Source organism: Oryctolagus cuniculus, chromosome 3 (genome assembly GCF_964237555.1).
Source record: "Oryctolagus cuniculus chromosome 3, mOryCun1.1, whole genome shotgun sequence".
NCBI classification, from domain to species: domain Eukaryota; kingdom Metazoa; phylum Chordata; class Mammalia; order Lagomorpha; family Leporidae; genus Oryctolagus; species Oryctolagus cuniculus.
In genome coordinates this window covers 141055523-141081020 of record NC_091434.1, presented here as the reverse complement: position 1 = coordinate 141081020, position 25498 = coordinate 141055523, and the positions used below count along the sequence as shown (strand labels likewise).

At 42.9% G+C, this 25498-nt stretch overlaps 3 protein-coding genes across 11 annotated transcripts in view; 1 reads left to right on the top strand and 2 right to left on the bottom strand.

Moving 5' to 3' along the window:
- DNAJC2 (DnaJ heat shock protein family (Hsp40) member C2) overlaps nt 1-1008 on the bottom strand; it is a 30326-nt gene extending 29318 nt beyond the window's left edge. For 3 of the 7 annotated variants that reach the window (XM_070071187.1, XM_008258326.4, XM_008258328.4), the window contains exon 1: nt 691-952. Coding sequence is in view for 1 of the 7 variants with exons in the window: in XM_002712025.5 (XP_002712071.1) it covers nt 691-754 (64 nt within the window). In the remaining 6 variants the exon portion in view is untranslated. Of the gene's footprint in view, nt 1-690 lie in introns of all 7 variants that reach the window. The other 4 variants (XM_002712025.5, XM_070071185.1, XM_070071186.1 and 1 more) reach the window with 4 other exon arrangements.
- PSMC2 (proteasome 26S subunit, ATPase 2) lies at nt 98-15737 on the top strand. Of its 2 annotated transcripts, none has more exons than XM_008258330.4 (13): nt 98-474; nt 3980-4434; nt 6794-6831; nt 7300-7381; nt 8424-8523; nt 11137-11268; nt 11815-11887; nt 12304-12399; nt 13028-13192; nt 13907-13994; nt 15009-15211; nt 15298-15394; nt 15478-15737. In XM_008258330.4, the coding sequence occupies exons 2-13, from the start codon at nt 4365-4367 to the stop codon at nt 15633-15635; spliced, it is 1302 nt and encodes a 433-aa protein (XP_008256552.1). In that variant the 5' UTR covers nt 98-474; nt 3980-4364; the 3' UTR covers nt 15636-15737. The 2 variants fall into 2 exon arrangements, with proteins under 2 accessions (XP_008256552.1, XP_069927291.1); XM_070071190.1 differs by lacking the exon at nt 98-474 and adding an exon at nt 479-523.
- Nucleotides 15738-16239: 502 nt separating this feature from the next.
- The window catches only part of SLC26A5 (solute carrier family 26 member 5), a 62645-nt gene continuing 53386 nt past the window's right edge, over nt 16240-25498 (bottom strand). Inside the window, exons 17-19 of one of the 2 annotated variants that reach the window (XM_051848011.2) lie at nt 24893-25093; nt 23518-23572; nt 16240-22342 (exon numbers count right to left, since the gene is read on the bottom strand). In XM_051848011.2, coding sequence (XP_051703971.1) covers nt 22149-22342; nt 23518-23572; nt 24893-25093 — 450 coding nt within the window. In that variant the 3' untranslated portion in view covers nt 16240-22148. 2 annotated transcript variants of the gene reach the window in all.

Genomic DNA, 25498 nt, shown 5'->3' with positions numbered 1-25498 from the left:
CCACAGAGACACACCAATGCAACACGAGTCTTGGGGTAAGATTCCAAATCATCTTCACTATGTTCAAATGGGAACGGGCGGAAGCCGCCGCCGTTTACAATGCCCGCGACTGTCCCTGGGCTGTGAAATCCCAGCCGCGTCTCCCCGGTGCTGACTGCCTTTAACAGTCTCTCTACGCGAACCTGTGCCCCAACGCCGGCAAAGGCGCTTTCCACACCGACCGTGAAGAGTTCTGACATTTAAAGCACAAAGCTGCAACGCAAGCAGTGGGCGAGAAAGGCGTTCAAATAGAGCGCTAGCAAGCAAGGCTTTGTACGACCCAGGCACGTGGGGTGCACGCGACCCGGCAGGTCCCTTCGCCGTAGGCAAGGGGACAGATGCTCAGGCGACTCTTTCTGGGGCGCTGCAGGGGCCAAACCCGAACTGCCCAGCCCTCCCCGTGAGTCATCATCAGCCGCCGGGCGAGGAGGAAAGGTAAGCGCAGCAGGAAGACGCCCCCCACCCCGCTTCCTTCCAAACTAAGGTAGGATTACTTTCCAGCACGGAGCACACAAGGGCACTTGTCACGGCCCCAAGGCCTGAGAATCGTCGCCAGGGTCAAGGGTAGGGTGACCGCAGGGTCATCCGGGCAGAGGACGGAGGCAGGGGGCGGCTGAGGCGGGTAGGAGCCGCGGTCGGGTGGGCACGTACCGGAGGTCAGAGCGTGGGTGATGGCGGTGCCCTGGCCCTCGGCGGCGCTCGGCAGCAGCAGCATGATGGCGCTGCGGCTCGCCCCGCGGGCGCAGCGGCTCACGTCCCGGGCGGAGGGCACTTGGCGTCCCCTCCAGTTCTACCTCCCCGTCCGAGCCTCGCGCCTTGGCTCCACGACGCCCACGAACCGGCGCATGGAGACGACCAGTAAGCACTTCCGGGATGGAGCTTTCGTGGTGCGAACGCCAGTCCCACCCCCGCTCGCCCCCGCCAACGTGTGCGGCAGCCTACTTCCTCCGCTGACTCAGATCCGGCCGGAGACCGAGACGCCAGAAAGAATGGTTCCTAGACTCATTAGTTCCCCTTTAAAAGGAGTTTGTTTTCCTGGTCCAGGTGAAATAAGTTAAGAACATTGAAAAGCAGTTCCTTCTATATTCTTCTTAAGTTTATGCTACTTAATGTGTCAGGCTGAACTTAATCACCGAGTTTCCAATTAGCTCCACTTGTATAAATAAAAAATTAAAGGAGTATATGAACTAATATTGAGAGTAACTAGTATAGTGTGTGTGTGTCTAGAGAGAATTACGTGATGGGTTTGTGTTTGCCTTGATAATAATAATAATAGCAGCTAACATTTGCTGTGCTATGATTAATTAACCCACATTATCTCTTTTAGTACTAATTTGGAGAAGAAATCTCTCTGTTATTGGATTCGATTCCTAGGCCAGCAATATTTTTATCCTCCTCAAACTGAATGGAGTTTTTTTTTTTTTTCAAGATAGTTCCAATTACAGGACTCTGGAATTTAACTGTTTAGTATATATATATGTTTAGTATATTTAACTGTTTATGTATAGTAATGCAATTGTATTCTTACTAACTGCTTGCTTTAGGATGCAGGTAGAAAGCAAAAATTAGCAAAAGGAAACCAGTGGGTGAAGGCTCATCTCCAACAGTAATATCTGGAACAGATGGGGGCAAAAACAGACTTGATGTGCAGTCTTCCGCAAGGGCACCAGAACTTAGCAAATTATTCTCTAGGTCTTACATTTTCACTGTTAAATACATTGAACAGGTTGGTGGGCTGTATGCACGACTATTACTTCAGAATTGCTGTTTAAAATGGAAATAATCAGCACCCACAAACCTCTTCCTCTTTTCTCTATTATGCAGCCACTGCTAACACCTGTTCTAAGGTGCAAACCTGACTCCATTTTTGTAATCTTAATTTTTTCCCACACTGCTTCACATCCATTTTGACTTTCATTTCTAAAGTTGATGAGGTTTTTGTTTTAAAATTGTAATAAAATACACATAACATGAAATATACTGTGAAATATACTATCTTTACCATGTTAAAGTACAGTTCATTAGCATTAAGTATTCTTGTTGTGCAACCAATTTTCAGAGCACTTTTTCCTTGCAAAACAAACTCTAAACTCAGTGAACACACTCTTATTCTTCTCTTCTTTCAGCCACAGGCAACCACAATTCTGTCTCTTTGAATTTGACTACTCCAGGTCAAATTCATATAAATGGCATCATACAGTATTTGACTTTTTGTAACTGGCTTACTCATTTAGTTCAGTGTCCTCAAGGTACATCTATGTTGTAATGAAAAGTTAAAATTGTATATGTGCGGGTGTAAAAAGTTAAGCTTAAGCTTACAGGTTTAAACCTTCCTGGTACAGCTGTAAAAATAAGACAGAGTGAAGTAGCACCTTGACAGTAGGGACTCCATTTTGGAGCACTTGAGACTCCATTCTGAGAAAGCACCCCCCCCCCCCCCCACCGTGAGACTCTGGTCTGAAACTATGATCTCAAATAGTCAGACAATAGCAGCGCACTACATCACCCTTGGCAGAGCACAAAAACCCCCTAGCATGATTGCTCAAGCTTAAAAGTAGAAAGGTTGCACCTGGGTTACCTGGGCTAATAATAAAGATGTGATTTGTCTGTGTCTTACATTAATGTCAAGTCCTAATTGCTAATTGTAATATTGTAACTGGTATTGTCAGGATTATGATGAATATTAATTTCACTTAGGTTTTAGGTTATGTTGACCCCAGTAACCATATACTCTCTTTTGATTTTATGTACTCTCTTTTGATTTTAGCAACTGTGTATAGCAACCGTGCATAGCAACCATGTATTCCCCCCCTTCCCGGTTTTGCGGTTTTTGCCTTTATAAACTCTAACATTTGGTTATTCGGGGCTGCTCTGTTCATGTATGATCAGACAGCCCCAGCATGCTGGATAATCAATAAATCTTTAACCCTTTGCTGGTTGCATGAGAGAAAGGTCTCTTGGAGTCGTTCCTCGGGCGGTGGACTTTTTCGGACTCTTAACAGTAATATGGATCAGAATTATTGCTTTTAAAAAATGTTATTTTTTATTTGATAAGTAAAGTAACAGGGAGAGGCAGGGACAGAGAAAGGTCTTCTAGCTGTTGGTTCATTCCACAAATGGCTGCAACAAGTAGAGCTGAGCTGATCTGGAGCCAGGAGCCAGGAACTTCTTCCAGGTCTTCCAAATGGGTATGGGGCCCAAACACTTGGGCCATCTTCCACTGCTTTCCCAGGCCATAACAGAGAGCTGGATGGGAAGAGGAGCAGCCAGGACTAGAACTGGCACCCATATGGGATGCCAGCACAGCAGGCGGAGGCTTTGCCTACTGTGCCATAATGCTGGTAGTTTTTAAGGCAGAATAATACCCCCTTGTAGGAGTGTATTGTATTTTGTTTATTCATTCATATGCAGATGGGAAATTGGGTTGTGTCCAACTTTTGTTATATTGTGAATACTGCTGGTTGAACAGAGGGTGCACACCTCTGAGACCTTGTTTTCAGAATTTCTAGGTTTTATGGAAGTTCTAAATTTTGAGGAGCCACCAGAGTCTTTTTCACAGCAGTTAAACTATTTTACATTTCCACATCCAGTGCACGAGTTCCATTTTTACCTTATGTTCACCAACACATATTTCCTGTTTTTGTTTTTTTTTTTTTGTAAATACTAGTCATCCTAAGTGGTATCAGGTGGCATCTAATTATGGTTGTGATTTGCATTTCCAGTAACAGTGATACTGAACACCTTTTCCTGTGTTTGTTGGCCATTTGTATATCTTCTTTGGGGGCAATGTCTGTTTAGGTTCTACGTTCATTTAAAAACAGCAGACTGTTGAGTTATAGGAGCTCTTTGTATATTCTAGATTTTAATTCCCTATCAGGAACGTATTTCCTTCACGCCACGTGGAGATCTCGCACTAGTAACTGTGTGTCTAATACGACAGGTCATTTACAGTGTTGACTCTTCACCTACGCAGTCCTGTGAGATGAAGACGAATGAAAGTTCAGATTGAGATTATCCACGGCTGCTCAGCCTATGGACTTAAACTCAAGAGTGTTGTGCCAGAGTGAGGCTCGGATTTGTCGCTCGGGAAGCCCTAAGGGCCAGAGACGGAGAGAGTAGAGGCTGGGATAGCTCGCGGTCTCCTAACAACACTTGAGACGCCACGCCGGGGTCTGTCCAGGCCCTCTTCCGCCTTGGGCGCCGTGAAAAGGGGCCCCCCCGCGGAGCTCTACTTCCGGTAGGGGAAGGGAAGAAGGGAAGCGCCACCGGAAGCCAGGAAGGTGCTGTGTAATCTCCAAGGAGCCGAGGCACCTGGATCTCCCAAAATGCCGGATTACCTCGGGGCCGACCAGCGGAAAACCAAAGAGGATGAGAAAGACGACAAGCCCATCCGAGGTGAGTTCATGTGGGCAGGCGCCCGGGCGGGACCAGCGTTGGCCCGGGAGAGGGGCTGCCCTGCCGAATTCCCCGCTCGGTGCCCTGGCCCGCCTTGCTGCTCGGGATTAGCGCCGGGCGGCTGCCAGGTTGAGCTGCCGGCCCTCTCTGGCTTGCTCACCCCATTCCAAGGCCTACATTCATCTGCGGCTGACCAAAATTGTTGCTCGGCCTTCCAGGTCCCAGAAAGTTCCGGTGCCCGGCGGTGCTCCGTCACCTGATGCCGGTTCCTGGCCGCCCCCGGCCGCAGCTGGGGCAGCGGGAATCCCGAGACGTTGTGTGTCCTTCTCCTCCTTCTGTTTATTGCACTAGGTTACGGATGCACAAGGATCAAAACTCAAGAGGCAGCAAAGATACGTTTGAGAAGTTTCCAATCTTTGGCTCCAGCCAAAAAAGCAGCTAATGTGGCCATTTTGTGTTGTCTTTGTATATAGACATTTTCTGCGGATTTGCAAGCAAGTCTGCTTATGTATCCCTCGTTTGCATAAACGTAGCGTGCTGTGCAGTGCAGTGACTTCTTGCTTGTCTTGAGTACTTGGTGCAGTCCCTTTCTTCCGGTCTCTCTGCTCAGGGGAGCACAAAGCCACTCGTTCTCTTCACGTCTCTGTCCTTTTCCCATTTTTTTGGTTTCAACCTGGCCGTGGAGGAAGTGCCATCAATCCCGTCCCGTGTCCCTGACCCTGTCCCTTCCTCCTCTTTTACTTTGTTTCATCAGCCACCACTTGTGTTTGTTTTCCTATGGAATTATCCCATTTGTTCCTCTAATTATGCCAGGGTCCATTTTATTTTAAAAACACACGCATTTAGGACAGTCTTTCCACTCTCCTACCCTCGCAAGCCGCAGTCCAATTTTGTTTTTCTACAGCCTAAAGGTGGCTGGAAAGAACAGGCTTGCATGTTAGGCTTAGGTTTGAATCTTGGCTTTGCTTCTCACTGGCTGTGTGATATTGGGCAAGTCACTTACATTCTGTGAAGCTCCGTTTTTCTTGTGCGTAACGTGGAAGTAATTGTATTCCTTTTCTAGGCTTAGAAACCTGTACGATTAATTAATGCATGTCTGTCTCATCACAGTGTCTCCATGGCACCTGGTATTGCTATTAAGCCCACTGTGCATTTCTTGATTGCTTATTTCACTTTTAAGCCCTTTGCACTTAGGTTGCTGACCTTATAAATTGTTTAAAATGATCAGTGGTGTCTTCCTATTTAGTATTCTGAACAGCAAAGCTTGTGGGTTTTTGTTTTCCCCTTTCTCCACATGTTCAGCTGATCTTCACGGGGCTGACACTGTGGAAGCTGTTACCTCCCATCTTTGTTTCTCTTACTGAACCTGCCTGCTTACCTTTCTTTGCCTTTTCACTTCTTGTCATTGGGTCCTCGCGTAGCTGCGTTAAGGGTTTGTTTTTGTGGCTTCCCTCCACTCTCATGTTAGATTGTCTTCCCGCTCTATGTATAATCAATCTTTTTATCTTCAGGCTAGCACCTGACTTCTGGAGCCTGATTTGTTTCTGCTTTTATTATTATTATTGGTTTGATAAAGAGACAGAGACAGAGATCTCCTGTGTGCTGGTTCATTCCTCAGATGCCCGTAGCAGCTGGGAACTCCACCTGGGTCTCTCTTTGCTTTTCAAATAATGGGCGCCGTTTGGAGACCCAGCTGCTCCAATTCCAGTCCAGCTCTCTGCTATGGCCTGGGAAAGCAGTAGAAGATGGCCCAAGCCCTTGGGCCCCTGCGCCCACGTGGGAGACCCGGAAGAAGCTCCTGGCTTCAGATTGGTGCAGCTCCGCTCCTGCCTTTGTGGCCAACTGGGGAGTGAACCATCGGATGGAAGATCTCTCTCTCTCTGCCTCTTCTCTCTCTGTGTAACTCTTTCAAATAAATAAATCTTAAAAAAGAAAAAATATTTTAAAAATAAAAATTTTGTATGAAAACAAATGATATACACATTCTATGTGTTCTTTTTAGTATATCTATTTCACTTAATAGTTCTTAGATAGTTTTCCATAGGTGCTGTTATTTTTAATGGTTACATTGTATTTCATTGTAATGAATATAGTTAATGTATTTAACCGAAGGTCCTTAATGGGTATGTTTTAGATATGTACTTTATAATGCATATAAAATATGCAGTCATATACATTATATACTCTTAAAGTTCTCCTTCCCAAAATTAGATTCGTTGAGTTGAGGAAATACTTGATTGTCTGTGTGTCATCATAGTTTTGCTCCAGTTTTGGGACTCATTTGAAACAATTTGAAGTGAACAGAAAAGTTGGTCTGCTCCAGTTCCTTTGTGATCTCATGTGTTACTTCCTCTTTCAGCTCTGGATGAGGGGGACATTGCCTTGCTGAAAACTTACGTAAGTACTTGCGGAGTCTACAAAGTGTAGACGTTTGATATTGTCTTTCCAAGATAGACAAGAATGTCCAGCAGTCCATATTAATCTCACTGAGAAAATGTTTTCCTAAAGTTTTCTTTCTGGAGTAGATCATTAAGTGTTCAGCTTGTCTAAGCTTATCCATTATTTTTATAATATTTGTTATTGAAGTATGGTACTATATGAAAGCTATTTCAAATAGTTTACACAAATATTCACTGTATTTAAAACGTATGCAGTTGAATTAGATGTAAAATGTAAAGTTTTAGTGCATAGAAATAAGTCTGGTTTTGCATGATTTTAATTTGTTGTCTTATATAATGGTGGGAAGTGTTGGTTCAGGAATTGCAAGCTTTGGGAAATAATCGCCATTAAGGTTGTGACTTAAAATTTCTGTCTAGTTTAATAAGTTGTTGTTATCCTGATGTTCAACTGATCTTCATCACCTAGGGTCAGAGTACCTACTCCAGGCAGATCAAACAGGTTGAGGATGACATTCAACAGCTTCTCAAGAAAATTAATGAGCTCACTGGTATTTATTTTTTTAATTTTTATTTCCTCTTTACATGTTATATGTTCGTTGTGTCAAAAGACTTTACATAAATTTTATGCCTTCATGAGTTACAGATTTTAAAAATGATCTGTTAAGAAATAGTCTCGGCCGGCGCCGCGGCTCACTAGGCTAATCCTCCACCTTGCGGCGCCGGCACACCGGGTTCTAGTCCCGGTCGGGGCGCTGGATTCTGTCCCAGTTGCCCCTCTTCCAGGCCAGCTCTCTGCTGTGGCCAGGGAGTGCAGTGGAGGATGGCCCAAGTGCTTGGGCCCTGCACCCCATGGGAGACCAGGATAAGCACCTGGCTCCTGCCTTCGGATCAGCGCGGTGCACCGGCCGCGGCAGCCATTGGAGGGTGAACCAACGGCTAAAGGAAGACCTTTCTCTCTGTGTCTCTCTCTCACTGTCCACTCTGCCTGTCAAAAAACAAAATAAAACAAAACAAAAAAACGAAATAGTCTCATTTAATCTCTGCTTTTCAGAACCAGGTTTAAAGCTTGTACAATAAAGAAACAACATGCTTCTCTAAGCGAGTAATGCTTCAGTTGGTCAAAGCCCTGTTCAGTAAAGGCCGAGTTAGAATTGTTAATTGAATACAATTTTGATCTCACATAGTATTGCTTTAAGTAAGTGGATAGTTAATTGACAGTTGGAAATTTTCTTCTTGAGAACTCTAATGTGAAGTTCTACTGTATTTGGCCCACATAAAACATAACAAATATGTCCATAGATTTAGCCTGATGATCACTTTAGGGCCAAGCTTTTCAGTGTGAGTGATTCTGCCCCTCCAGGGGACTTTCAGAAATGTCTAGAGAGGTTTTTGATCCTCCTCACTTGAGGGAGAGTGGTTCTAGTGGCATCTAGTGGCCAGAGTCAGGGATGCTACTAATTGCCTTACAGTGTGTACACAGTCCCCACAGCAAAGAATTAGTCCAGAATACCAGCAGTGCTGAGGCTGACGAAGCTGATGGCAGGGCGATGCGTTATGTTTCACTGGATTTTGTCATCTTTCTCTGTGTAGGTATTAAAGAGTCTGACACTGGCCTGGCCCCACCAGCACTATGGGATTTGGCTGCAGATAAGCAAACGCTCCAGAGTGAACAGCCTTTGCAGGTTGCACGGTAGGCATAGCTCTCTGTGGACATTTATTTTTATCTGTATTTTCAAGCACTTTTTAATGTCTTGGGGATAACATGGAAATTTTATAAAGACTCTGTATTGCAAATTCCAGGTAAATAAAGCCATCTGCTGTGGTTCAAACTACACAGAGGCATAATTCTCAGACTGGAAAGATACAAAAAGATAGAGAGCAAAATATGAAAACCTTTTCTCGCCTTTGCTCTCCCTTTGTCCCTTCTTTGGACGTAGGCACCAGAGATTGGTCCTCCTAGTTCTTATTGTGTGTCTTCATGCGTGTGTTAGCATGCAAAGAAACAGTGTAAGTGCTTTTGGACATAATTATGTGTTTCAGACATCTGTCATTGTCTTCAGTATAGGTGTACCTCTTTATTTCCTTTTTTTATTTAAGTTTTGTGATAAATATAGGTTAAGCTGTTGGCAATTTGTGTTATTCACAGTGCTGTAGTGGACATTCATCTTCAGTATCTATGGGCATACATTTCTGTAGGATAGCTCACTAGCACTGGCATCATAGGGTCAGAGGCGTTTATAATTTTGAAAATCTGAAAACAAGTGACTTGACCACTTTAAGCACAAGGGGGCAAATGCCTGTTTGAGCAACAGAAGATACATGATAATCAAATTTTATACTTTTACCAATAAGGAGAAAAATATTTCATTTTAATCTGTGCTATACTGATCCCCAGTATAGCTACTTATCCTTATTAAGAATCGGTATTTCTTTGCTATTCATGTTTTGTTGGGTTGTTTCTTAGAATCATTTCATATATTGTACATATTACTCTTAACTATGCTACAAATATTTGTCCCCATTCTATTATGTGACTTCTTGATACCTTTTGTTGCACTACTTTTTAAAATTTTTAGTAGGCAAAATGTAACAATGTTTTCACCATACCTTTTGGATATTAACATTGATGAGAAAAGCCCAGTCGACTGTAGTCATTCTCCCGAATTTTATCCTAATGTTTAAAAACTGGTTTTTATTTTAATGTGATCTTCAGCACAGCTAAAGATTATTTTTCTTTGTTCCTATCTGTCTCCCCATCTCTCTTTCCATCTTTTGTTTTTCATTCATGCATGTTTTAGTTTTATCAGGGCTTTAAAGAGTTGTTACACCACTTGGGAAACCTGGGTGGGGTTCTGGTGTTCCTGGCTTTGGCCTGCCCCAGCTCTGGCTGTTGTGGGAATTTGGGAAGGGAACTAAAGGATAGAAGATTTCTGTCTCTCTTTCTCTGTCATTGCCTTTCAAATGAATGAAAATTTAATAGAAAGAAGTTGTTACAGTACCAGCTCCTCTTCACTAGAGATTCCAGTTTCACACTCAGCTGCTGATTGCAGTTTCTATCTTCATGATTCTAATGGCCATTGCTGTGTCTTGGGTAGTAGAGATTGTTCCTCCTTGATAATTTTTAGTTTTAGGTAGTATCTGTTGGCTCTTCACTGTGGAAGGTGAGGACTTTGTGGTTTGTTTCCTATGCCTTCCTTCCAAAGACATCCTGTTCCTATCTGTTTAATTTTAATTTCCTGTCCAGTTTAATTTTATGTTTATATAATTATGGCTGTGCACAAACCCTGTTACCCTGTTAGGGTTGGCACAAAGAACAAGTGGTAAACTGATTTCTTTTCTTGTACCTTTTTTTCTCTGTTGTTAACTGTCTTGTTTCTTCACTTGCCTCATTTTCTCTGTGTATTACCAACTCAGCTCAGGTTGTTTTTTGGTTGTCTAGATTGCTGTCCCTTTGCAGATATGTCTGATCTGTTGGGTTCTCTCTTGGGTCCATCTGGAAGTTGAGGTCTATTTTCTAAACTGTGAATTGAAGAATTCTCATCTCTGTAGATAGTGCTGGCAGGGTCTGTCAGATAAAGTAGTGATAATTCTTTGTGTGTGTGTATGAGTCTTCCTGGGAGAGCATGACTGGTGATGGAAGAGGGACCTGTCACTGCAAAGCCAAGTGTTCCTCCCCGCTGCTCAGCCCCACCTATGTGCGCGCTCCAGAGACTGTCTTCCAGTCCTCTTTTTGTTACTGTGGCTTGTGTCACAGTTTTCTAGCATGAGTATTTTTCTTTAGTAGACAGGTAACTAAAGGAGACAAAAGCAAGCTCTGGCTTACATGGTGTTAACAATTCACTCAGAAAGCAAATACATTCAAGTTAAAAATAGCAACATTAAAAATGGATTTGAAGTACAAACTCTGAGAAGAAAAAAACCACACCGATTGCTGAATCTGATGTAAGACAAGATGACTGCTGCTTACAGGGAAAATAAAAAGGAGAACAACTTAATAAATAAAGGTGGATCATTATAGGGGGATAGCTATGAACATCAAGGAATTAGGGAGCTTCTTAATGATGAAATATGCGGGTATACTTATCCAGGTGAAGGCATCTTTTGAAAATTTTGTGGCGTTGCTGAAATTCAGTGGACCCTTGGGGTTGAGCATAGAGAGGAATCTGTAACGGCGGCCCATTTCTGGAGTTCTAGTGTACACCTGCTCATCAGTATACTGCATGCCCAGGAGAGAGTCCAGTTACTTGAATTCATCATTAGTGGTTTAGGTTCCCCACTCTAATCAAGCCTTTTGCTGTGTTAGGTGTACAAAGATAATCAATGCTGATTCGGAGGACCCGAAATACATTATCAACGTGAAGCAGTTTGCCAAGTTTGTGGTGGACCTTAGTGATCAGGTGGCACCCACTGACATCGAAGAAGGAATGAGAGTTGGGTAAGATTCCTACTGACACTCAATACTCTTCTTTGATTTAAGATAGCATGTCGCATGCACGTCCTTGGCTTTGCTGTGAGGGAATGAACTGAGTGCCGCAGCATACCGAGGGACAGCCTAGTTGATTTGCACATTTTTTTTCTGCATCTACTTTTAACCCCTGACCAGCTTCTCCTTATCCCGCCCCTACTATTGTTTTTGAGAGTGGCTTTCAACTATCATAATCAAAGTAAGTGCAGAATTTGAGTTTACCAGTCCATTTACGGTAAAAACGGTATAGGTAGAGGAAGTACTTGATTTAATAAGGTGATGATGTATAGAATATGTGAGAATTCACTTAGTAAATTAAAAAAAAATCTCCCTCCCCTTGGTTCAAGATTTTTGTGTAGGCTGCTGACTTAGTGTCATAATATTCTCCTGGTTTCTCTTTGTATTAGTTTGGGGGACTTTGTGTCTTTCTCTTATTTAAAATATGATTTTGAAGACTAACCATAAAAATACTTTGAAAGCCTATAGACAGTAATGTGTGTTTTTTAACCTCCTTAGTGTGGACAGAAATAAGTATCAAATTCACATCCCACTGCCTCCTAAGATTGATCCAACCGTTACCATGATGCAGGTAAGAAGCTATGGGAGGGAATGAGATTGATCTTTTCATCTAATTATATCAATCTCCAAAAATGTTTTGAGGTTTTCCGTTTATAAACCGCTAATAAGTGGGTTTGTATCAGAGTTGCCAAAACTTTTTGAACAATTTTTCAGAAGAAAATTTTACTAGTTTGTCTCCCACTTATTAGCAAGCATCCTAACAAGTAATGTGCCAAGTAGTTTTAGACATTGATAAATGTATTTTTTAATTTATTTTTTTTTAAGTCTTATTTGAAAGAGTGACAGAGATGGGGAAAGGATTTTTTGTTGTTGTTGTTGTTTTGTTTTAAGTTTGATTTTTTCCATTGCGGGGCATTGAGTCTACCGTACTGGGCTTTGACCAGCATTTAAAAGCCTGTGACTGAATATCGTACATTGTTATCTCAGGTGGAGGAAAAACCTGACGTCACATACAGTGACGTTGGTGGTTGCAAGGAACAGATTGAGAAGTTGCGAGAAGTGGTTGAAACCCCACTACTGCATGTAAGTAGCCGAGGGTTGGATTTCAATTTCTTTGTGTGAAGGTGGAACCGTCTGTTGTGTATTTAGCACTGGAATTGCTTGTGCATTAGATAGCTTTCACGTTTGATGTCCCCCTTGATGAAAACCTTGGATGGAAAGTGGAGGTGTGGAGAGTTGCTAAGTTTCAGAAAAGAACAAGCAAAGAGGATTGAGTGGTCAAGCATTTTTCAAAAAGGAAGAACTACTTAGAGTGACAAGGGCAGTTGAGGTGTGGCCTTTAGCAATATGCTAAATGTGTACAGACTTTTATAGAAGAAACCAGGTATTCTGATAACATCAAGGTGAAATGAGCTTAAATTGAATGAAGTTAAATTTGGGACAATAACAGACAACTAGGCTATTGAAGACCAGGTAATACTCTCCAACTTGAAACACTGATTTTTCAAAATTAGGAAATTGTTAAGATTGGGTTAGTAGAAACACTTCTAAAAGTTGTTCAGCCTTGCCTGTTGAACTGGTTTAGTTTAGATCTTATGTCTTAGAATTAAGTTATTTTGATCGTGGCCTTAATGACTCTGGTTAAATATTTTGATATAGAAGTCGTCTTGTCAAAGAAGTGACAGGTGTAAAAGTTGTATCTCTTTCACAGCCAGAGAGGTTCGTGAACCTTGGCATTGAGCCGCCCAAGGGTGTGCTGCTCTTCGGTCCACCGGGTACAGGCAAGACGCTCTGTGCGCGGGCAGTTGCTAATCGGACTGATGCTTGCTTCATTCGAGTTATTGGATCTGAACTCGTGCAGAAGTACGTCGGTGAGGTAAATTTACCAAAAGCAAAGAATCTATAGCCTGTGAATGATTGGTAAAGTAGCACTGAAGTTAAAATGACAGTCCCACGTTGAAGGATAAAGACCTTCGACTTCTTGACTAATTGTTAATAATTTGGAAGCCCAGAGCTACCAACCTTCCTTTTTTGGTCATTTGGAAATAGACAGCCACTTAAAATTGTATCCACTTAAAGGATGGCATTTTCTTCAGATCTAATCTGGGAGGTAAATACTCTGGAGATCCCTGGGGAATGCATCCGGAAATGTGTGTTCGCTGCAGACACACTGTTTCCTGGTCTCATGAGAGAGAACATAGATTATGTGTCTGTGTGCCTATTCGGGGATTAATGATTAGCATACTTACAGGAAGAACTAGACAGGGAGCTGCAGGAGTTAAGATGAACATTCATTCTCTGCTAATAACAGATCAAAACCAGTGATTCAGAATTCCCAGGGATAGATCAGATGAGTTGATTTCCTCAAGTTGTACAGATTAGAATGCTGCCTTTATTTTATTTAAAAGCATTAATTTGACCTCTTGATCTCATTATAAATTAGAATCATGAAAATTGTTTTCAGGCTAAGATTTGCTGGACTAGGTAGAATATTGTTAGGAGTAAATATTGAAAAAGTTTGAAGCATCACTACTGTATTTTAAAAGATTTTAAAGTCAACTCTGAATTAACAGATACTTTATCTCATTAGGGGGCTCGGATGGTTCGTGAGCTCTTTGAAATGGCCAGGACAAAAAAAGCCTGTCTTATCTTCTTTGATGAAATCGATGCCATTGGAGGTATGAATAAGATTTTCGAGAACTGCTTGAGGACTGGGTTTAGTGAGGGCTCTGCAGTGATTATGTATTAGTTTTTCTGATACCTGAATCTTGCGCAAAATTTTAATTGCAGTCCAGTAGAAAACAAACATATAGTATTGCCTTCTTTAGGGGGAGAGAGAGGGAAAGAGACTGGCCGGGTGTTGCCGAGGTTGGAAATGATGCAGTTAATGCTGTCAAAGGCCATACTTTGGCTCCAGTCTAATGATAGCATGTTGTGACTCTGCAGTCATTTTCATAGCATCATTCAAGTAAGTCTCCTGCTGTCTGGGGGCTCCGAAGCTACAGCTTCCCAAATGCAGTGTGTATAAGACAGTCTAGTCGGGCACATGCAGGAAGAAAATACTAGAATTTCTTTGTATTTTTAATTTCAAAATTGTTTTTGGTATCTTAGTGTATACCAATACAACAGTGTGCATTTATCAATTTAAAAATACACTTGGAGGGTTTTGTTTTTCTCTTTTGGTTGAAATGAAAGGGAGACTAACATGTGCATAGAGTTTTCAAGTACATCCAGGTCAGCCTGATAGCAAGCTGATAAGGTTCTACAGTGTTAGGGCTTTAGCCATATTTTAAAGGACAGCTTTGGGAAATTTAGAATAGTCTGATAATTTCCTACATAAAAATCAAACATCATTATAGTGCAAAAATTTGCATGTTACTCTGTTGGCTTGTTAAGGTATGGACTGTATTAAACAATAGAGATGTTCTTAGTTGAGTTGGAAAAAAAACAAATTCCTTAGAGAAAACTGAAAAAAAAAAAAAACACTTAAATCTATGATGAATCTTTTAGAAAGCAAAGGAGGCTTCACTGTTTTTGTAAAGCAGGCAGTTCGTCACAGGATTTGTTTGGAAATGAACTGTGCACTTGTGCTGCAGAGCGTGATCTGAACTGAGGACTATGGCAATGTGAAGTTCCACATACCGTTACTCCAGGTGGGCGCCAAGAGCTTGTCTTTGCTTTTGTCTCCTCAGGGGCTCGGTTTGATGATGGTGCTGGAGGCGACAATGAAGTGCAGAGAACAATGCTGGAACTGATCAATCAGCTGGATGGCTTCGATCCTCGAGGCAATATCAAAGTGCTGATGGCCACTAACAGACCGGATACTTTGGATCCAGCCCTGATGAGGCCAGGGAGGTTGGACAGAAAGATTGAATTTAGCTTACCTGATCTCGAGGTGAGAAGTTAGAAAAGAGCTGCCTCAAAGTTGTCTTCCCATGTTGTTTTCTGTTGTTAACCATTTGTCACTTCTGTGACTTTTAGGGGCGGACTCACATCTTTAAGATCCATGCTCGTTCGATGAGTGTTGAAAGAGATATCCGATTCGAATTGCTAGCACGACTTTGTCCAAATAGCACCGGTGAGTGCAAAGGTGTTGCTTTACTTGCTGGTCTGCCAGTTGAGGCTGCTTTAAATTAAGCTTATTCTCGTTTGGTTTGAAAGGTGCCGAGATCAGAAGTGTCTGCACAGAAGCTGGCATGTTTGCGATCAGAGCGAGGCGGAAAATTGCTACGGAGAAGGACTTCTTGGAAGCTGTAAATAAGGTCATTAAGTCTTATGCCAAGTTCAGTGCTACTCCTCGCTACATGACATACAACTGAGCCCCTACGGCTTTCAAATGAAAACACTTCTTTCAGTTGGAATCCTAACCTTTTATAGACTTAATAACCACCTCACAAAAAATAAATGGCTTCAAAATTGAATGCTTTTTTTCCAGATGTCCTTTCTGTAGTATAATGAAAGGTGCCAGTATCAAATGTAGTTGGGCGATAAAGCTTATTGCACCATGTGCTGCCTGCTTTTTGGCCCATTATCGTTAAGAGGATTCACATGTACAGTTGTGTTAGACGGTTCACAGGCCCAGTGCTGGATGCAGTGCACACTCCATCTCAGTGTGTTCTCCCACCTGCCCAGTGACCACAGTTCCTCAGATCTGGATGGATGCACACTTTCCTACCTGATTTACTTAGCGCAGCAGAGCTAGCATTCAAGTCTGTTTGTCACTTCCATTATCTATAATCTTATTAAAATAGCTCATCTAGGTCTATGAGTACATGCATAACAGTCCCTCCCCACTTCCACTCCAAAGTTGAATAATATAATTTTGGCCAAACCTTTTAAAAAAATGGAGAAGCACTTGGTGTAACTTTTGCTTTGCTTCTGATTTCAAATTAATCCAGAATTGATTTTAATGTACAGTGAAGTGGTGCAGATACAGCAGAAAGAACAATCTCATTTAGATGATCCTGAATAGGCTTCCTACAGAGAAGTGATTGTTTTCATTTTATGTTAGACTGCTGGTCTACAGTGAAGTATTTAAAATAAAGGCTGTGTTAGAATTTGAGCATATCTCTTTAACAGTTATTTCCTATGTAACCACTACCAAATCCCCACAGCTACTCCCTGCCCCCAAAAAACTCAGACCAAAGCACAGTAATGAATATTTTTATTGAAGTTCAATATTCATAAATAAGTTGCAAAACAGTGAATTAAATTTTTAATTCACAAAAGAAAGTTGACAACATAGAAAATCCTGTGTTCTATTGAAATATTTCACATTTACAAAAGTTTTTAAGTAGAAAAAGTAAAGCTCTTCATTCATTACATCTAACCAGTACTCCTTTTTCATTTTTGTGAACTTGACCAGAAAATTTCATCATTTTTCAAGCACTGGTCTAGTCTTTCTTGAGGTATGAAGTAGAGCAAACCATTTCCAAATTATGTGTACAATAGAATATACTCAAGTAAACCAGAGATGTATTTCTGTGGATGTTCTGGTGAAATAAACGTAAGCATTTAAAAGACACTCTGAACTCTTTCCGTTGATTCATACACACTGATTTAAGCCAACTCACACTGGAGATGTGGAGTTCACTCAGGCCTAATATGGTACAGCCTATGAATAATCTCGACATTGCAGTTGGGTACATCATGAAAAATCCAACTGGCTACACATCAAACATGTTTCTGCTTACATATATGTATGCAGACAGCATCAGCAGTACCTAGATTAGCACAGTTGCACCCTACTTATAAAGAGTTATTGCTAACTCCCTCAACTAAACTACATACATGCCTTCATTTATAGATGGTCCCCAGCGTAATGACAGTTTGACTTGAGAGTTTTTTCAGCTTGTGGTGCCAAAGCAGTACACATTCGGTAGAAACCGCACTTTGGATTTCAGTCTTTCCCTGGGTTAATGACATGCAGTATGATCCTCTCATGATGCTGTGCTCAGCAGTGAGTAGCAGTTCCCAGTCAGTCCTGTGATCACGAGGGGACACAGCAGAGACCACAGTGTGCTGTGTCGCGAGCTATGCTGTGTGGTAGACTTAGAATAAGTTTACAGAGTGTTTACTGGGATGTAATCCCACCATAAATCAAGGAACATCTGATTACATGTTTATAGATATACATAACGTGTACATTGTATCAGGATGCTGATAGGCGAAGGGTCTATGGCTGTAGCAAAGCGTGTTGTAGGGTGCCTTTAAAGACATTTCTCTTTCACAAATGATGGGAATAAGTTTATAAAACATTTCCACCATGCTTCTGAGGTTCATGTGTTAACACAACTATACTATGTTCCAATTCAGTGAAAAGCCTGGTAAGACTTTCTCAAAGACAAGCTGAACTTACAAGCTGTTCAGACTTGATTAAATCCAAGTCAATAAGCAGGTATATTACTGGTGCTGTGCTAGCTTTTGATTAAACCACTCATTGCATGCATTTTGGTTGGCTGTATGTTCAGAGGGTTGGTTAATAACTTTATCAGTTGTTAGTTTGTGAGTTGATAAAATTTGCCTATCAAGAACCAACCTACTGAATTTTCCTGAAAGGTGCCCTTAAAAGGCCCAACATTTTTGGCTCACTAAAGCATACAGACTCACAAGGAAGTTTTGTTTGACTTCAGAATTTAAATTTAAGTGGGCAGACGTAATTGATCATAGCCTTCCCCACCATATACCCTTCCCTCCCTCTTTCTCCCTCACCCCTACACAAGGGCACGCCCCCACCCCCCACCCTCACCCCAACCACACAGAAAAACACACCCATGCACTCCAGGCAGATTCTCTGGGTTTGCTACCCTCCCTCCATTCACAAGAGGGCAGTCATTTTCTCAAAATGTACACTTGGAGGTAGGCACCTCTTTTCTGCTTAACAATAAGTATACAGGAACAAATCACACGAAGAAGCTATTTTCCATGTTAAATGAAGACTACAAAATGAGCTGCTCCCAGGGCTAGAGAAGATCCACACTCTTCACTGTTTCTTGGGGTCTCACTGCAGAGGAGACTGGCGATTGGGACCCCACCATCAGCCACTGTACCTTATACAGAGTCCATGCGTGGATGTTTGGAGTCTCCCAGGTGCTGGTTCACAATGGTCTTTCGAATATATTTGATCCATCCATGAAGCAGACATTACCCACTGTTACATTGCAGAGGATTTGAGAAAGACAAAGGGCTTCTCTTTATGGGACTTCCTGAAAACCAGGCTTTCCCATGTTGCCATAAGGAAAGACTCCAGTCCCTGTGTCATCATTGTGGAATATACCCATTTTGATACGGTAATATGAACCTGAACTCGAGTCAGGGCTGAAAGGCATGGACTGGCAGCTACTACAGCCCAAAAAGAACAAGCTGGGCTTAATACATGAATTCCTTGAAAAGGAGACAAAGACAAGGTCAGGCAATGTTCCACTGTATGAAATAATTGGAAATTAAAACATTCTGGCATATTTACATATGGATGAAATATTTTTTGAAATGCACTCAAATTCTCAGATGCATGCTAAAACAAGAATTACGTTTTTTGCCTTAAGACTTAAGTGCTTTTTATGTACATGATGGATTCTAATGAAAGCAAGTTAAAAATAGTAAAAATTAAATACATGTGTGCTTTTTGTGTGCTACCTTCAATCTAACAACCACTAGTACTGAACATCTACCACGTGGAAAGCATTTGTTGAAGAATACGCAATGAAGTATTTTATAACATTGTTTAAAATCCTTAAATTCTATTTAAATGGTTGAAATGATACGGGTCCTTTTACCAAAGTTTCTAGTATAAGCAGAAGTTCTACAAACTACATGCTGTTTCAGAAGGCAGTCTGTATCAGGACGCAAATGTATCTGATCTTGTGTGTGATCACAGCAAGGGAACTACCTGGGTGCAAGTCTAACTTTACTCTAGATCTAGATAGACTACTGACTAGAAAGAAGGGATCTACTTCAAATTAGATGAGTAAAGTCACCGAGAAACCTGATAGGAGTTAAACCAAACCATGGGGTTCGGTTGCAAGTAGGCCGTGCTAGCATAATTCGGCTGGGACCGCCAGATCCTTTTTGTTCTGGCAGTGTCTTCATGAAAATGAAAAGGAGTCCATGAGAAAACTTAAAGACACACTCACCATCAGCAGGAACTCTTAGCAGAGCCGGCTTTGAACAGGTTGGCTACTACCTGTGTTTTGATTTACAATGAACTCTGGTAGACAGCAGAAAGAACCACAAGAACAAGAACTATTGGTGACAAATTGGGTTAAAGATCCTCTTGTCCCCATCTTTGAATAGTCCATGTTTCTGAAGAATGAATCAGCTATTCTCCATATGCTAAAAATTGAGTGATGAAGAATTAGCTGTTGCGGACTTCTAAGGAGGATACCAAGTTAGACCTGGGGGCTCACTTTCTTAAAAATACAGTATTTAGCAACCACAACAAAAACTTGAGAGACTCCTACAGGCCACAGTCATGGCAATTTGAGCATCAAGAAGAACATAAAGGACTGAAACACATTAAAATTAAACAAATTCACAAAATTACAATTATACCAAAGAAGAAATCTTTAAAACTAATTTGTCACTCTCTTATTAAATCAATTCCTATTTTGAAGCTGAAAATTAAATGGAAGCAACCAAGTACTCAACCTCCCTAGGAAGATCCACCTTTAGGGGCTGGCACTATGGGACAGTTGGTGAAGCCACCACCTGCGATGCTTCCATCTCATATGGGCACCAATTTGAATTGGGCTGCTCCATTTCCAATCCAGCTGCCTGCTAATGGCCTGGGAAAGCAGCTGAGGGTAGCCAATTCCTTCGGCTCCTGCACCCACGTGGGTGACCTGGAAGAAGCTCCTGGCTTTAGCCTGGCCCAGCCCTGGCTGCTGTGGCCATCTGAGAAGTGAATCAGCAAATGGAAGACTGATCTCTATGCCTCTCTGTCTGTAACCTTGACTTTAATAAATAAAGATTTTTTTTAAAAGAACCTTTAAGGATAACCAAAATAGGTCAAGTTGAAGAGGGAAGGCTATTGTTTATATGGAACAACAAAAGAAGAAGAAACAAGAGATTTAGGAAAAAGAAATCACAAACCTTAATAAAATCACTGATTTAGCCATGGATGATCATTTGATGCTAATACTCATGGGTGAATGGTTAGTGGAAAACTGTACTTCCATTCAATGACAAAGCAACACTATGTGGATAACTAGGAGAAAACCTAATTGGGCATTCAGACTCATGCTGACCCTGGTCTAGCTTAGCACTGTTAATGGTAGGCCAACTAGACACAGCATACTTTCTGATGTGATATAATAGGAGACTTCTAAGAGTTTAGCACAAAATGTCTAACTCAAACCCATGGAGCCTTTAGATACCGTCTGCAGGTCTCAGATGGTTCAGGGAATAAAGGAATAAGTGCTAACACCACCATGAGAAAGCAAACGTGTTCACAAGATGAGACATCAGGACAACTTCTCCAGTCTCTTTAACAAGCCAATGTCATGGAGAAAAAAAAAAGGAACTGCACTAGATTACACTAGACTTAAGGGACTTAAAAGAAATGACTAGAGGGCCAGCGCCGTGGCTCAACAGGCTAATCCTCCGCCTTGCGGCGCCGGCACACCGGGTTCTAGTCCCGGTCGGGGCGCTGGATTCTGTCCCAGTTGCCCCTCTTCCAGGCCAGCTCTCTGCTATGGCCCAGGAGTGCAGTGGAGGATGGCCCAAGTGCTTGGGCCCTGCACCCCATGGGAGACCAGGAGAAGTACCTGGCTCCTGCCTTCGGATCAGCGTGGTGCACCGGCTGCAGTGCGCTGGCCACGGCGGCCATTGGAGGGTGAACCAACGGCAAAGGAAGACCTTTCTTTCTGTCTCTCTCTCACTGTCCACTCTGCCTGTCCAAAAAAAAAAAAAAAAAAAAGAAAAGAAATGACTAGTTGCAGTGTAAGGTCAGAATGAATAGCAGCTTGGACAAGCCAACTGCAATTTTGGGGATAACAGGGGAAATCTGAATACTATCTGAGGCAAGTATGTTCTGAAATAAAAAAAAATGGAGATTATTGACTGGGTTCTAAACTGCTATGTAGACATGATCTTATATTGGTTAAACATGTAAATATTCATGCACAGAAAAAGATCTGGAAAGATGTGCATTAACACATTAAGTCCCAACTTTTGAATTCAATGATGCAGTATAATATTTACTTCACAGTTAGCATAAGTGGTGTGTTTGCTGCTCAATTTAAGTCTTTCTGGGTATCACATATATAGGACAATGGGACACAATGGGTTAAAGTGTTAACAGTGGTGAATCTCTGAGTGGTGGGAACAAAATTCTTTTTTTATTTTTGCTTGTCTATTTTTTCAAAATATCCACAATAAACTTCTATTGTTTCTGTAATAAAGAAAAGTTATTCTAAAACAATAGCTTCTAGAAAGTAGTGGGTTTCCCTCTTCTGTCAGAAAACGGATTACAGTCTATAGACCAATGAGGCTACTAGAGCAAGGAGCCCCCCGCCATCTGTGTCAGCTTACCCTACCTGGGTCTTAAAGCAAATGCATTTTTAAGTGCTTGGTTTGCAAAGAGAACACTAAAAAAGTAACAGAGATGTCACTGCACAATCCATGCAGGCAGGAGTCCTACTTGTCTGGGAAATATTCAATGAAAAGAGCACAAGGCAGATACATCTTGCCATGTATGCGTCATTCACCCTCCAAATCAAGCCCTGCCTACGGTTATTCACGCCTAGGAAAAAGCCTAGTGTCTAGCATTTAAAAAGTGCAACTCGGGAATTTCACGAGAGGCCCCTAAGCCCGTCCCAGGCTCGGGTCCTCGTCTACGCCTCCGGAGTGGTGGGAGTGGCGTTGGGCTCCATGTCCTCCTGGGCAGGGGCCGCCAGGGCTTCCTGCTCGGCCATCGCCTCTCGGACCTGGCTGCCCAACACCGCGTCGTGAATGCTGTAGAACAGCAGCTCCTTCAAGGCAGGGTTCTCAAAGAATCTGTTTCGGGTGAGGTCATTCACAACCTGGGCTGCAACAGGAAGGACAGGAAAGTGAGTCCGCACCCTGGGGAGCACCCTCACCGAGTTGAATTATGCAAATGCTGTGCAGAAGGCTGGCTCTAATGACCTCTCCAACACACCACACCCCCCTCCCCCCCCCCCCCCCCCCCCGTAGGAGGAAGCAACTGCTAGTGATCTCTTATGTATTCGTCCAGAATTCCTCTACGCCCATATAAGTACATATAAATAGATACTCTTTTCTCCATTTTCTTACCCAACAGAGATCGCTGAGGGGTTTTCATAAAGGTTCAGGGAAATTATGTATTACGAAAAAATTACGCTTGGATTTCAAAACATGTTTTGCATCAAAATAAATTTCAGTTTTTAATTCAATTTTCTATGAACCCTTTGAACTCCCCTCATAGATTATTCTGTAATTCTTTTACTTAATTTTTTTTTCATCCATTGCACGGATTTCTACTCTATGGATGGATGCACCCCGTCTTATTTAACTGGTCCCTCTCTGGTTTTGACACCAATGCCGTGATGATCAACCACACACGCGTGTCCTTCTGAATGTGTACAATATATCGTGGCGTTGCTTCCTTCAAAGGTAAAGCCATATGGAATTTGGAAAGGCAATGCTGTCGGCCAGCATCAGGGGGTGCTCCATTTTGCCCTCTCACCAGTAATGCCCAGGGCAATCTGTCCTTCCACTGCACGCACACACGCACAGCACGTTGTCAAGATTTTTGATTTTTTGCCCATCTCACAGGTGAAAAGTCATGTCTGTGTGTCAATTTCATTTCCAAGCATTGTTTTAGCCAAAATACAGAGCAGAAACAAGGAGCAAGACATTCCAAGACTCTTGGATGGAGAAACAAGTGACTGGAATGATTTCATAGAAATGTAATATGCTTACGGCACTCACGAAACAATCCTGACTGCAGTAATGCATACAGAATTGTAGTAAATTGCAATGTTTCTGGCAGCAGCCACAAGACAGTAAACAGTGCTCCTCCAAACTCCAGGCTGGGGGGATCCGCCACAGGTAACCCATTCTAAAGCTGGCTTCAGGGTGACTTTCTGACAAATCGTTTTTAGTTTTATATAAAATTAAAGGGAAAATGTCCCAAATGTAATGATTTAAGAAAAGAAAAAACTAAAGTGTCAGACCTCCTGCCCATGGCAGACGCGCACTCACCGCTGCATCCTGCTAAGTAGACGTAAATGCCGACATCGCCGTATTCCTTCACAATCTGTAAAAATGTTGAAATACTTTCGTTTCTGTTGCCTCTGCCAGCTGCAAGTCTCGCACCAATCCTCGTATGCATTTTAGTGATACAAGAGCATTCATTCACGTGCTCTCGTTTGCTTCAATAATTATGCACCTTTGACAAGTAAGTTAAAACTAACTTCCGGCCGGTGCTGTGGCTCACTAGGCTAATCCTCCACCTTGCGGCGCCAGCACACCGGGTTCTAGTCCCGGTCAGGGCGCCGGATTCTGTCCCGGTTGCCCCTCTTCCAGGCCAGCTCTCTGCTGTGGCCAGGGAGTGCAGTGGAGGATGGCCCAAGTCCTTGGGCCCTGCACCCCATGGGAGACCAGGAGAAGCACCTGGCTCCTGCCTTTGGATCAGCGCGGTGCTCCGGTCGCAGCGCGCTGGCCGCGGCGGCCATTGGAGGGTGAACCAACGGCAAAGGAAGACCTTTCTCTCTCTCTCTCTCTCTCACTGTCCACTCTGCCTGTCAAAAAAAATAAAATAAAATAAAAAAAAATAAAAAAACTAACTTCCTATTTCTTCTGCTTTCTATGCAGACAGGGATGACTGAAGGTATCAAAAACGTTATGACGTTTTAGTGGAACTTATTGAAGGCGTTATGGGTACAGCAGGTATAGCCTTTATTGCTGATGGTTGAGGGGTTAAGGGCAGAAGCTGGATTTAATTACAGCATCTGAAAGGCAGGGCTAGTGCAAGATGCTTAGGTCTCTGGGGGTATGCCCTGGCAGGGTGGTTCATCCAAGAGCGTGGATGATTTGGGCTCAACTTCTGCTTAGCTGTTCTGCCTCTGCTCCCTGGCTCACCACGGGATCATTCCCCCACAGCCATCATGAGGAGCTTCCACTAGACAGGCCGGCTATGGGGTCAGCTGATTCCGAGCGGGAGCCTCCAGACCACGAGCTGAAACAAGCCTGTTCTTCCCCCCAAGAAGTACCTCTCAGACAGTCTATTCAAAATGATGACAAGCAGACTCAGACAGAAGGGACTGTGGTACTGAGTTATCAAGGAGAGGATGGGATGGCAGAGACAGGACGAGGGGACCCCAGCAATTAACGAGCCCAGACTGACCGCACTTCCTCACTGTTGAAGCATGAAGACTGGCAGTTCCATGTGGATCCACTCGACTTAGCTCTCTACTTTTGGACCTTGTAGGAATTCCCCATAATCAACAGTTGGAAAAATAACAAACAAACAAGAGCTCCCAAAGAGCAGAAAGGGCAAGCTTGTGAGAGCTCTCCGGCTATTGCAAGGGTGCCGCAGGGCATGGAGGTTTCAGTGCCCGTTCCAGGCGATGCTTACCCCCGCCACGGTCTTCACGCCGACGGAATCGATGAAATTGACCTGCGTGAAGTCCAGGATGATGGTGTGGACGCCGTCCCCTGGCGGCATGAACCTCTGCAGCTCCTCCGGGAAGGTGCTTCGGACCACTATGGGCGGGTATTTCACTTCCTCCTCCTCCTCCTCAGGCTTGGGGGCGTTTTCTCCATCGACTTCTGCATCCTGCCAGAGGCGAAACACAACCGGGAATTGGGTCAACAACCCACACTGTGAGAAACACTGGTACTGGAAAGTCAGCCTTCTGTTCTCAAGCGACTGACCCTGCCAGGTCCCCTCTAGAACATGGGTCACAGCCCAGCCTGTCCTGTCCACTTCTCTCCTCATTTTCTGGTCCAGTGAAATCCATCTCCTTGGCCATCCATACCCCAAACAGTTCCTAACTGTAGCCTGAGAGGCTGCAGGTTGCCGTAAGCTTCAACAGTAAACATCCAGCCGTTGAGTTTTTCTACCGTCAGCTGAATTAACCTTTGTGAAAGGTAGAGTGGCAGAGAGATGGGCACCCTTATATTGGACATGGTTGTCCCAAGCAGCAGCTTAGCTAACTGTACCAGTGATTTTTCTTTTTTA